Source organism: Sus scrofa, chromosome 6 (assembly GCF_054392235.1).
Source record: "Sus scrofa isolate SSC_HxYL_T2T_F1_AM1 chromosome 6, Sscrofa_HxYL_maternal_Yorkshire_Landrace_v2.0, whole genome shotgun sequence".
Taxonomy (NCBI): domain Eukaryota; kingdom Metazoa; phylum Chordata; class Mammalia; order Artiodactyla; family Suidae; genus Sus; species Sus scrofa.
In genome coordinates this window covers 18,533,445-18,546,382 of record NC_139388.1, presented here as the reverse complement: position 1 = coordinate 18,546,382, position 12,938 = coordinate 18,533,445, and the positions used below count along the sequence as shown (strand labels likewise).

General features: G+C 43.1%; 1 protein-coding gene across 9 annotated transcripts in view; it reads left to right on the top strand.

The window, feature by feature from the left end:
- The window catches only part of UTP4 (UTP4 small subunit processome component), a 42,016-nt gene that overhangs the window by 10,188 nt on the left and 18,890 nt on the right, over positions 1–12,938 (top strand). For 4 of the 9 annotated variants that reach the window (XR_014805586.1, XM_084959744.1, XM_084959745.1 and 1 more), the window contains 6 exons: positions 1,885–2,096; positions 7,252–7,423; positions 7,800–7,891; positions 9,450–9,546; positions 10,271–10,335; positions 12,477–12,599. Coding sequence is in view for 5 of the 9 variants with exons in the window: in XM_084959744.1 (XP_084815870.1) it covers positions 1,885–2,096; positions 7,252–7,423; positions 7,800–7,891; positions 9,450–9,546; positions 10,271–10,335; positions 12,477–12,599 (761 nt within the window). In the remaining 4 variants the exon portion in view is untranslated. Of the gene's footprint in view, positions 1–1,884; positions 2,097–7,251; positions 7,424–7,799; positions 7,892–9,449; positions 9,547–10,174; positions 10,870–11,364; positions 12,600–12,938 lie in introns of those variants that run through there. The other 5 variants (XM_084959743.1, XM_084959741.1, XR_014805588.1 and 2 more) reach the window with 4 other exon arrangements.

The window sequence follows — 12,938 nt, the reverse complement described above, 5'->3', positions numbered from 1 at the left end:
TTCTCATTCACTTGCCCAATTTATTCCTTTCTTAGGTGAATCTTGAGAAAGGGTTTATGAGAAAGAATTGTAGACTGGAAATTCTTTTACCTTAAAATGTTGAAGCCATGGTTCCACTGTCATCCTGCTTCTAGTGTTGTTAGGAACACTGATACCTTTCTGAGAACAGATCCTCCGTATAAGGTTTTTGTTTGTGTTTCCTCAGGGGCTTTTAGGGTCTTCCCTTTATCTTTCCTGTTCTGAAGTTTAATAATTATGTTCCTCATCTGGATCTGTTAACGTCAGTTGTACTGAACAACTTGGTAGTTAGTTTCTTTTAATCCAAAAACCCATGTTTTTCAGTTCTGAAGAAAACACTTGTAATTATTTTGTAAATAAGTCTCCCTCCATTTTCTCTTTTCTGAAATTTTATTGTTTGAATATTGGCTCTTCTGATTTTCTTTTTTTATTTTTTCCCCCCTATTACTTTTCATCTCTAACTTTTTACTCTGCCTCCTGGAAGAGTTTGGCATCTTTATTTTTCAGTCCTTTTGTTGAGGTATTCATTTCTGCCACCTGTTTCCTGAGTTCTTTTTTGTTTCCTGTGTGTTCTTCTTTGTAGCATTCTCTTTTTGTTTCATTATGTATTAAGTCTTCTATAAGACTATTCATGATAATATTGGTCAAATATTCTTCATCCTGGCTCTTTTCCGCCTGGTTCCTTTTTTTTCTTTTTCTTTTTTGGCTGCCCTGAGACATACAGAGTTCTCAGGCCAGGAATCAGATCCAAGCCACAGTTGCGGCAACACCGGATCCTTAACTCAATGTGTCGAACCGGGGATTGAACCTTCATCCCAGCACTCTCAAGATGCTGCCAATCTCATTGGACCCTAGTGGGAATGCCCTGGTTGTTTACTTTTCTCCTGCTTTTTTCATCTGCTGGGCCTCTGCCGTTGAGGCTTTCCTCCCATGTCTGGGGGTTGCTGTCATCACCACATGAGCAGTGCTTACTGCACCTGAGCTTCATTGAACAGTGGTCTGGCTGGACTGTTAGTGTGGGAAACCTGAAGATAGGCTCTTTAGATCTTTTTTCTTGTGCTGGTCATATTTCCCAGAACTGTTTTCATTCTGCCTGGTGAAAATAAGCCTGGCCATCAGCATTCGAAGAACGCTGGTGTTGTCAGTATTAAGTTAGTAAGTTTTCACTTAATCTATGTCCCATGTGGTGCGCTCCCCCTCAGTTGTGCTGACATCCCTCTCAGAGATTAAGTCTCCAGTCTTTGAGGTGGAGTTTGGGGAGTTGCCAGGCCTCTTCATTATGGCGTGGGGATCTGAGGGGGCTGCATATTTCTTAAATTTACTCAACCAATCCCTCCTTTTAGCGCCATTTTCACCTGTTTTCCAGATTTTCTGGCGTCACCAGCTCCTGAGTCTTTTGGGGATTCCATGGTATAAATCAGGTGGTTTCTTGGCTTTTCCTCCTGCTGACTTGGGACTTAACGTTTAGGGTTCTAGTAAGTCAGTTACCACTTAGTGTCTGCTTTCCACTGCCCCAAATTTTGACACTGTTGTCTTTTCTCCCTTTCTCATGGGTTTTGGAAAAAAGCAGAGTGTAATGTTTGTGTCCAGCTGGCTGCTGTTAAGTAAAGTCTCAAATGTCCCTTTTCCGTTTCACCTCCCCCCTCAAAATTTCATTTGTGTGCCCACCCCCCCCACCACCCTCTGTCTTAAGGTGATCGTTGTGGCGTTCCCAAACTGAGTTCGCTGTAACCACTGCTCACTGGCCGGCTGTGCTCTATGCTCAGGCCTCGGACTTACCTGATGCCTCCCACAGGCAGCTTTTGAAGACTAAGGAGAAGTAAGTACCCTTCAAATGTGGGTTTTTCTTTTTCTTTTTTTTTTCAGGGAGCGCTATTCATAAGATGCTTGTGGATAGGCAGTATATGGGTGTGTCTAAGCGGAAGTGTATCATATGGGGCGTGGCCTTCTTGTCTGATGGCACGGTCATAAGTGTGGACTCTGCTGGGAAGGTGCAGTTCTGGGACTCAGCAACTGGGACACTCGTGAAGAACCATCTCATCGCAAATGCTGATGTGCAGTCCATTGCCATATCTGATGTGAGTATGGGCCCTGTTTGGAGCAGTTCCTGTATAACCTGGAGGTTGACTAGAGAAGGCCGTGTCAGTGATGAGCCACAGACATTGGTCCCTAATCCTAAATGTTATATTGGAGGAAGATGAGTTTAGGAAAATGCATCTGAAAAAACCCACATGATTCTCCTGAACTCTCTTATTCTCCAACAGTTCGAAAATGTTCTCTAAAAGATGAGTCAGCAGAGAGGTTTTTTTAGCCACTCCCCCATCCCTGGTTAATCCAGTCTTGATGGTAGATAGGACACAGGTACCCTGAAACAATCTTGAGAAGCCCTGTTTCCTCTCCCTATATGACTGTTCTTCTGCTTCCTATCTTGGAAAATTAGAAGATAACTTTACAGTGATTTTGAAAATACTGATTTTTCTCCTGTTTAAATAGAGGCTTAAGCAGATTTGTGTTGACCATGTGTGCCTCTTCCCTTCTGGGAATGTGAATTCTAATGAATGTTCTAGCAGGGAGGCATGGGAAGTGAATTTGAGGTTTGTGGCCTAGACCTTTTACTCTTTACCTTCTTGGTTTAAGCATTATTTGCTATCTTAAGTGTGGAGGTCCAGTGTCTACTGTAGCGATCACCCATGTTTGCTTTTCTTGCCTGTAAAATGTTCCCATCCTGTTTCACAGGCTTTCTGTGAGAATATTTTGTTGGTGCCAAAGCCTTATAAAACATGTTGATGTCACATATAAACTACAATAGAAATGTAAGTTTAAAAGAGCGGGAAGAAATCTCCTTTTAAAATAGAGTTTGATCCAAAATTATTGTAATTATTAGATGTAAGACTTAATTATTAAATTTAGTACCATTTAAAGTGTAATTATTTAAATATTATGTATCTGTTCAAAGATCAGAGTAGATATATGTTTATTGCTGTGGAACAATTTCCAGGGTATATCGTTAAGGGGAAAAAGCTGAATAGTACTATTGTGTGTATAGTGGTGTATTAAGGAAGGATGGAGTAGGTTTATATATTAGATAGTCTTTGTGTATCTGGTTTTGTTAATGTATACATAGAATATCTCTGAGAAGATTAAAAACGCTAATTATTGAGTTCCCTTGCGGTCTAGCAGTTTAGGATCTGGCATCGTCACTGCTGTGGCTCTGGTTCGATCCTTGGCTTGGGAATTTGCACATGCTGCAGGCACTGTCAAAAAATAAAAATGTGTGCCTGAGAATCAGTGAACTTTTTTTTTTTTTTTTTTTTTTTTTTTGTCTTTTTGCTATTTCTTGGGCCGCTCCTGCGGCATATGGAGGTTCCCAGGCCAGGGGTCTAATCGGAGCTGCAGCCACCGGCCTACGCCAGGGCCACAGCAACTCGGGATCCAAGCCGCGTCTGCAACCTACACCACAGCTCACGGCAACGCCAGATTGTTAACCCACTGAGCAAGGCCAGGGATCGAACCCGCAACCTCATGGTTCCTAGTCGGATTCGTTAACCACTGCGCCACAACGGGAACTCCTGAACTTTTTTTTTAATTGTAAAATGCAATTGTACATATTCCAGTACTCAAAAATGTTTACTGCAGACTCTGTAGTTGGGCAGACTTGGGTTTGAATCCCAGTGAGTCACTTAATAGCCACATATGTTGGGCAAGTTACTTCTTTTCCAAGCCTCAATTTCTTCCTCTTTGAAAACAAGGATGCTAGTAATACATGCCTCATAGGGTCTAAGGGTTGAGCTTCCAAAGTGCTGAGTACAGTGTCTGGCACAGTGAGTATGGCATTACCATTTTCACATCCCTTTTGAAACTGATCCTAATTTCAAGGCTCTGCTCCACACTCTCTTGCCAGAACAGCTGATTATTTTTAGATTTCTTTCTAATGGTTTTTCATTGACTAAAGAGTCATTTGTGGCAAACACCCAGTCCTTTGATCTTCTTAAATGCCTTTCATCTCCATCAAGTAGGTGAGTACTGATTCCCTTGGGGAGTTGTGAAAAACATTTGCCTTCATTTCGAGGCCAGTCCTGGAGTTCTCGTCGTGGCTCAGTGGTTAACAAACCCGACTAGTAACCACGAGTTTGCTGGTTCCAGACCTGGCCCCGCTTGGTGTGTTCAGGATCTGGCATTGCCGTGAGCTGTGGTGTGGTTTGCAGATGCCGCTCACATCCCACGTTGCTGTGGCTGTGGTGTAGCCGGCATCTATAGCTCCAATTCTACCCCTAGCTTGGGAACCTCCATATGCCGCTAGTGCAGCCCTAAAAAGACAAAACACACACACAAAAATAGAGGTCTGTCCTGAGATTTTGTTCAGTGTGAAGCAGTCACTCTGATTATGTTAGGACGCACACACACACAACCTCCTTCCAGGTCTGCTTTTCTCTTGCTTAGTTCCTGCTGCACCGCAGGCAAGCCCTTTTCTTTTGTTTGCTCCAATTTTTTTATGATTCCGCCTCAGGGAAAGAGAATGTGCAGTGAGAGAGACTTGCCTTCCCAGTTCCTCTCTGTAAGTGGGAGTTGAACTGTTGAGTGGATGTGGGTTCCTGAGCTGCTCAGAATCTCCACTTTTGCCTTGAGCTCATGATTTTCAAATAGGACCCTTAAAGGAAGTGAGGGAGAGGCTGCCTTATGTGCTGCCCTTCAGATATGCTTTCCTTCCTTCTCCACCACTGTGTGCCAAGCCGTTACCATCCAGAGCTTCTGAGATATTTTATTTATTTATTTATTTTTTGGTCCGTTTGCCTTTTCTAGGGCCGCTTCCCACGGCATATGGAGGTTCCAAGGCTGGGGGTCGAATTGGAGCTGTAGCCGCCAGCCTACGCCAGAGCCACAGCAACGCGGGATCTGAGCTGCGTCTGCAACCTACACCACAGCTCACGGCAACGCTGGGTCCTTAACCCACTGAGCAAGGCCAGGGATCGAACCTGCAACCTCATGGTTCCTAGTCAGATTCATTAACCAGTGAGCCATGACGGGATCTCCTCCTATGTGTATTTTTAAAAAGGAATTAAAATGAAAATGATTTTGAGATTTAAATGTATTTTAAAAAGTAGTTGTAGACATAGTAAGACCTTTTAAAACTAACAGAAATCCTGGTGCTCAACATACTGGCAAGAGAGAGCCTTAAATTGGGGATCAGGGAACTGTGTATATTAATCAGGCCATTTCCTTTCTTTAGCCTCTCTTCACCTCTAAGAAGAAGACAGTAGGAGTTCCCATCATGGCGCAGTGGTTAACGAATCCGACTAGGAACCATGAGGTTGCGAGTTCGGTCCCTGCCCTTGCTCAGTGGGTTAATGATCCGGCGTTGCCGTGAGCTGTGGTGTAGGTTGCAGACGCGGCTCGGATCCCGCGTTGCTGTGGCTCTGGCGTAGGCCGGTGGCTACAGCTCCGATTCAACCCCTAGCCTGGGAACCTCCATATGCCGCGGGAGCGGCCCAAGAAATAGCAACAATAACAATAACAACAAAGACAAAAAGACAAAAAAAAAAAGAAGACAGTAAATTTCAAGGTTTTCTAAACTTCAGTCTTCTGACTACCAGTTTTGTGAATCCACCCCTCACCCTGCCCCATTCCCCAATATTGTTGCTGTTGTAATGAAGTCTAGTTTGTTTTTTGGTTTTTTAATTTTATGATTTTATTTTTTCCATTAGTTGATTTACAGTGTTCTGTCTGTTTCTACTGTACAGCAAAGTGACCCAGTCATACATATATATATATATATATACATTCTTTTTCTCACATTATCTTCATACTGTTCCATCACAAGTGACTAGATATAGTTCCCTGTGCTATACAGCAGGATCTCATTCCAGTCCAAATGCATTAGTTTGCATCTATTAACCTCAGACTCCCAGTCCATCCCACTCCCTCCGCCTCCCCCTTGGCAACCACAAGTCTGTTCTCCAAGTCCATGAGTTTCTTTTCTGTGGAAAGGTTCATTTTTGCCATATATTAGATTCCAGATATAGGTGATGTGTTATTTGTCTTTCTCCTCTGACTTACTTCACCTAGTATCAGAGTCTCTAGTTCCATCCATGTTGCTGCAAATGGCATTGTTTTGTTCTTTTTTAGGGCTGAGCAGTATTCCATTGTGTATATATTCCACATCTTAATCCATCTGTCGATGGACATTTGGGTTGCTTCCGTGTCTTGGCTATTGTGAATAGCGCTGCTATGAACATAGGGGTGCGTGTATCTTTTTCAGTGAATGTTTTGTCTGGATATATGCCCAAGAGTGGGATTTCTGGGTCATATGGTAGTTCTATATTTACTTTTCTGAGGTACCTCCATACTGTTTTCTGTACTGATTGCACCAGTATACATTTTCACCAACAGTGCAGGAGGGTATCCTTTTCTCCACACCAGCATTTGTTATTTGTTGACTTGTTAATGATGGCCATTCTGACAGGTGTGAGGTGGTACCTCATAGTAGTTTTGATTTGCGTTTCTCTTAATAATTAGTGATGTTGAGCATTTTTTCATGTGCCTCTTGGCCATCTGTATATCTTTGGAGAAATGTCTATTTAGATCTTTTGCACATTTTTCAATTGATTGTTGTTTTTTTTGCTATTGAGTTGTATAACTTGTTTGTATGTTTTATAGATTAAGTCCTTGTCAGTTGCATCGTTTGAAACTATTTTCTCCCATTCCATGGGAGAAAATAGTTTTTGTTTTGTTTTTTTTTTTAATGGTTTCCTTTGCTGTGCAAAAGCTTGTCAGTTTGATTAGGTGCCACTGGTTTATTTTTGCTTCTATTTCAGTTGCCTTGGAAATCTGACCTAAGAAAATATTTGTAGGGTTGATATCAGACAGTGTTTTGCCTATGTTCTCTTTTAGGAGTTTTTGGGTATCTTGCCTTGTGTTTAAGTCTTTAAGCCATTTTGAGTTTATTTTTGTGCATAGTATGAGGGTTCTAGTTTGTATTTTATGAAAGCACTCCAAGAGTTTGAAGCATTTACTGTTGATTTTGCCAGTAGGGGGCGCATTGTTTCCTATGTGGAGCTTGGTCCCATGATGGAATCATTAGCTTCCCGTCAGAAAAGACCCCTGCAAACTCCCTTCCAGTTCTGGGCATAGGTTTTCCCCTAAGTTGCCTAGACAGAAAACCTCTGGGAATTCTTTTAAAACTGGGCCCTGTTTTGCTCAAATGTACCTCCCTAATCATTTAATTTAATTTCTCAGCAAGAAGACAGTTTCGTGGTGGGCACGGCCGAGGGGACAGTGTTCCATTTTCAGCTGGTCTCTGTGACTTCCAGCAGCAGTGAAAAGCAGTGGGTGCGGACGAAGCCATTTCAGCATCACACTCATGATGTGCGAGCTGTGGCCCACAGCCCCACAGCACTGATCTCTGGAGGTGGGTTTCACTCTCGGCCAGGCTGCCTCTTTACTCTGCCTAGCTGCGGTTGTTTTCACGCGGGACTTTTTCTTTTTTCTTTCTTTTTGTTTTTTAGAGCCGCACTCAGGGCATATGGAAGTTCCCAGAATAGGGGTCCAATGGGAGATGCAGCTGCCAGCCTATACCACAGCCACAGCAATGCAGGATCCAAGCCACATCTGTGACCTACACCACAGTTCAAGGCAACGCCGGATCCTTAACCCACTGAGCAAGGCCAGGGACTGAACCTGCGTCCTCATGGATCCTGGGCAGGTTCATTAATGCTGAGCCACAGTGGGAACTCCCAGGACTTTTTCTGATTCTGATGCCTTCTCCCATCTCCGTCCTGCTCCAGGCACCGACACCCACTTAGTCATTCGCCCTCTCATGGAGAAGGTGGAAGTGAAGAATTATGATGCTGCTCTCCGAAAAATCACTTTTCCCCATGTAAGTATCATCCTCTAACCCTCCACCGCCTGTCCCACAAGACAACACATCTCACTGCTCTCGGGCAACACTGTAGGCCTTCTGTTGTTACCTACCTCCTTCATTATTCCCTCTGGTTTTTTTTGTTTGTTTTTTGGGTGTTGTGTTTTGTTTTGTTTTGTTTTTTTGTCTTTTTAGGGCCGCACTCAGGCAATATGGAAGTTCTCAGGGTAGGGGTCCAATGGGAGCTGCAGCTGCTGGCCTACACCATGGCCATAGCAACACAGGATCCAAGCCATGTCTGTGACCTACACCACATCTCCACGGCAACGCCAGATCCTTAACCCACTGGGTGAGGCCAGGAATCGAACCTGAGTTTTCATGGATACTAGTCGAGTTCATTAACCACTGAGCCTCAACGGGAACTCCTCCCTCTGTTCCTAAGACAAGCTTCTGCCAAAGATATTTACAGGGACCAAGAGATTTTATAGCAGCATTCAGTTTCTGGGGAAATCATTCCCTTTTCCAGATAGGTGTTGTTTGTGGGGATTTTATTTGTTTTTAAGTGTGGCCCCTTTATTCTGGGTGCAAGCAGGAAAATCCAGGCTTCCAGTGTTCCTTTCTAGGTAGTCATCTTTCCAAGCTAGAAACTCTTCGCACCACCTGCTTTTATACTCCTTTCAACCTGTAAACCTTAACTGAGTCTACCTCTTCATTATCTCTTGAATCTACTCATTTCTCTTTGTCTACACGGCCATGATCCTAATTTGGCTCAACGTCTTTTCTTATCTGAATTCCTTTCCAGTAGCTTGTTAGTGAGTGATCCCCTTTTATTTACATTTGTGTCATTCTAGCCTGTTCTCCATTGATCTGTTCAAAAAGCAGCTTCAGTCCTCACTCTGTGCTTAAACGCCTTTGGTTGGTCCCTGTTGCCTGGCCTTTGGTTGGTCCCTGTTGCCTGGAGCGTTAAGACCTAAGTCCTTGGCTCAGGAAAGCTGTCTTGATCTGGGGGAAAGAACGTCCTCTCTCACCTCTGCTCTCACACACTTGCAGTACCCTCCCCCCATCCCCCGAGTCTGGCAGTTCTGAAAGACGCTTTCATTCCTTCTAAGGCTCTTTTACCTTTGAGCGATTTCATGTGCCATCATTCTGCTTGGAACGTCCTGCCCTGCCTTTTTTGCCTGAGTATTTACTAATGAACTTTGTTACTGCCATAGGGCTAAATTAAATATCCTTTTTCTACCTTTTTTCTTTCTTTCTTTCTTTTTTTTTTTTTTTTTTTTTTTTTTTTTTTTTTTGACTATATACCGTGCTTGGCAAAAAGCTTTGCACACTTAGTGTAACTGCCTATTTAATTTTTATGTCAACCCTTTAAATTGGAAGCTTGAGAGCAGTACCTAGGTTTTTATTTACCGCTTTGTTCTTAGGACAATGGCTGGCGCATGCTAGTACTTAGGAAATATTTATCAAGTAAATGGATTTCAACAGTAAAAAATGTTCTGAGGTGTTGCTGCTATACCCAGAACTGAGGCAGTAAATGATCTTGGCTTGTTTATGTCTTTTCAATTCCTGAATACAGCGACGTCTTGTTTTCTGTGCAAAAAAGAAGCAGCTTCTCCTCTTCCAGTTTGCTCATCATTTGGAACTTTGGCGACTGGGATCCACAGTTGCAACAGGTATGGTGGAAAAGAGTGTTTTTCCAATAGGAAAACTGGAAAGAGAAGCCAGAAATTAGAATCGCAATTGAAACACTACTTGTGAAAAGACGGAAGTAGATTTTTCTGTGTCCTTTGGAACTTATGGGTTTTCCCACCTAGTAGATAGAGCAGAGGAGTTCCTCAGAGTGTTAAAATCATTAGCAGGACAGTGAATCATCTATGAGAGGTTGTTGATTCTGTACGGTGCCTCGCAGGGTGTGTTAGAGGCGTAAGTAGTGGAGTCAGAGTTCACCTTGGCGTGACTGGGAAACAGGATGTTGAAAAATGACAAATTTTAATGACTGTTAGGAGGTGATGGGCCTGCATGAAAAAGAAGGTCAAGTTGATCATACCAGCCTCATCTCCTTAGGTATGATGTCTGTGTTTGGGTCCTATTGTTTTATAGTGGATTCGTGGCTTTTGCTTTAGGCTCCAAAATGAGCAAATGAAGTTGAAGTTTAGGCCACATGAACTCCACTTCCCCTCACCTTGCATGCCTGGCTGTGGGGTGCAGCCTCAGAGACATAGTCGTGTGCTCAACGCCGTACCCAGGGCACCCAAAGAGAGGCTTACCAAGGCAGACATTTTTCTGATTTCCCACCTGTAGGGATCTTTCTACCCAGGGATGAGTTTTTAGAAGAAAAAAGATGTATGAATAACATTTCTTTGGGAAGAAAAACCTCAAGGATATTTCTTGTTCCAGGAAAGCATGGGGATACCCTTCCACTCTCTAAAAATGCAGATCATCTACTTCACCTCAAGACAAAGGTAAGGAAGCTTAACTGTGTTCAGTCTCTGAAATCCAGAACTTTTTTTTTTTTTTTAATGGCCAAACCTTTGGCATATGGAAATCCCTAGGCCAGAGGTCGAATCCAAGTCACAGCTCTGACCTGTGTCGTAGCTGCAGAAATGAGGGATCCTTAACCCACCGCACTGGGCTGGGGAATCAAACCCGAACTGCCCCAGAGACAACGCCGATTCCTTAACCCTCTGTACCACAATAGGAACTCCCAGAACATTTTTGTTACTCTGAATTTGAGGTTTCTAAGTTGACATCATAAACTGTGTAAAATCCTTGATGGCTTAGCAGGTTAAGGATCTGGCATCGTCACTGCTGTGGAGTGGGTGCGGCCAAGAAAAAAACAATTATAAAGTCTATAAAATTATTTGAATGAAGAATTATGTCAACAGAACTGGGTTTCCTGTGATTATAAGTCAGACATGGAGAATTAATACAAGAAACTAGTTTTTGGAGTTCCCGTCATGGCTCAGTGGTTAACGAATCCGACTAAGAACCATGAGGTTGCGGGTTCGATCTCTGGCCTTGCTCAGTGGGTTAAGGATCCAGCGTTGCCGTGAGCTGTGGTGTAGGTCGCAGATATGGCTCGGATCCTGTGTTGCTGTGGCTCTGGTGTAGGCCGGCGGCCACAGCTCCGATTTGACCCCTAGCCTGGGAACCTCCATATGCTGTGGAAGCGGCCCAAGAAATGGCAAAAACTCAAAAAAAAAAAATTAGTTTTTCTTCTTTTGGTACTATTGTGAAATTAACATGCAAGAGTATCCAATGCATAATGAACCTCCTTCTTACCCACTTACTCCCCGGAGATGATCACTGCCAATAGTTTCTTTCTTTCCTTTTTTTGTAGGGCCGTACCTGCAGCACATGGAGGTTCCCAGGCTAGGGGTCGAATCAGAGCTACAGCTGCCAGCCTATGCCACAGTCATAGCAATGCAGGATCCAAGCCGCTGCGACCTACACCACAGCTCATGGCAACGCTAGATCCTTAACCCACTGAGTAAGGCCAGGGATCAAACATGCAACCTCATGGTTCCTAGTCGGATTGTTTCCACTGAGCCACAACGGAAACTCCATCAATAGTTTCTTAAATATTCTTTCAGAAAAATTTTCCACCATGTGTGCAAATGTACATATCCTTTTTTTTACAGTAATGGGAATATACTACACAAACAGCTTTCTATCTTCTTTTTAAAAAATCTTTAATTACACAAATATTTGTGAATAGTCTTACTATAAAGGATTCAGATGATGGAGTTCCTGTCATGTCTCAGCAGAAACAAATCTGACTGGCAGCCATGAGGACCCAGATTTGAGCCTTGGCCTCACTCAGTGGCTTAAGGATCCATTGTTGTCATGAGCTGTGGTGTGACCTGTGGTGTAGGTCACAGATGAGGCTCAGATCTGGCATTGCTGTAGTTGTGGCATAGGCCAGCAGCTACAGCTCCTATTCAACCCCTAGCCTGGAAACTTAAATATGCCATGGGTTCAGCCCTTAAAAAGACCCCCAAAAAAAAAGGATTCAGATAACATTGATAGTTCATATCCTTGTCCAGTTCTTTAACTCTAGTCCCGTCTTCTGAGATAATTACTGTTAATTAATATCCTTCCAGATCTTTTTCTGTGTGTTATATACTTCCATCCATTTAGATGTTTTGTGAGGTTTTTTGATTTATATAAATGTTACACTAAACTTTTATTGTTTTGCAAATTTTTTCACTTAATATTTCTTAGAGGTCTTTAAAGCAGGTTGTCATTGACAAAAGAGAAACAGTCTGCAAGTCATGGGCCTCGGAAGCTTTCCTGGCTTAAGTGCCTCCCTGCTTAGGTTTCTAAAGTTAGGGTTTGGTGTGAAGCTATTCATGAAGTATGCGAAGAGCTGAGATAAGCTCACAATATTCAGAGAGATCTGTTCCCAGTTTTGTAAATCAAAGCCACACCATTTAGATGCTCCACCTTTGAAACAGTCGCAGCAACACATAGGGGTGTCCGGGTCATGTGTAGGTATTTGTGGATATGTTGAGGATGGCCGTAGCTTGAGGATTCATGTCATAGTGAACCTTGTCATATGATGTTTTACTTGACCATTCATCCTGCTTCCTAACATTGCCAGGGCCCCGAGAACATCATTTGCAGCTGTATCTCTCCATGTGGAAGTTGGGTAGCCTATTCTACAGCTTCTCGGTTTTTTCTCTATCGTTTGAATTATGACCATGACAGCGTAAGCCTCCAAAGGGTAAGTGATAACCCATTGTCTCGTCGAACAAGAAGAAATGTCATAAGTGGGTGATTTGTATCTGAAGTGGAAAGGTACTGGACATGAATCTTTGGAGAATGCTGGTAATAAAATGGTCTTTTATTTCCATTTAGAATTATGTTTTTGGAGGAGTAGGAAAAGGCCAGAAAGCAGCAGTAGAATTTGGCCTTTTGAGGAGATGGCAGGGGTGGCAGTTACAGTAGGCCCATCAGTGTTCCAGGCCCTTGGTTGATTGGCTTCTTCAGACAGGAAGCATTGATGTGATTTAAGCCTGGCTGTGAATACTTTTGATGGACTCTGGGTCTAACCCCCACCTCT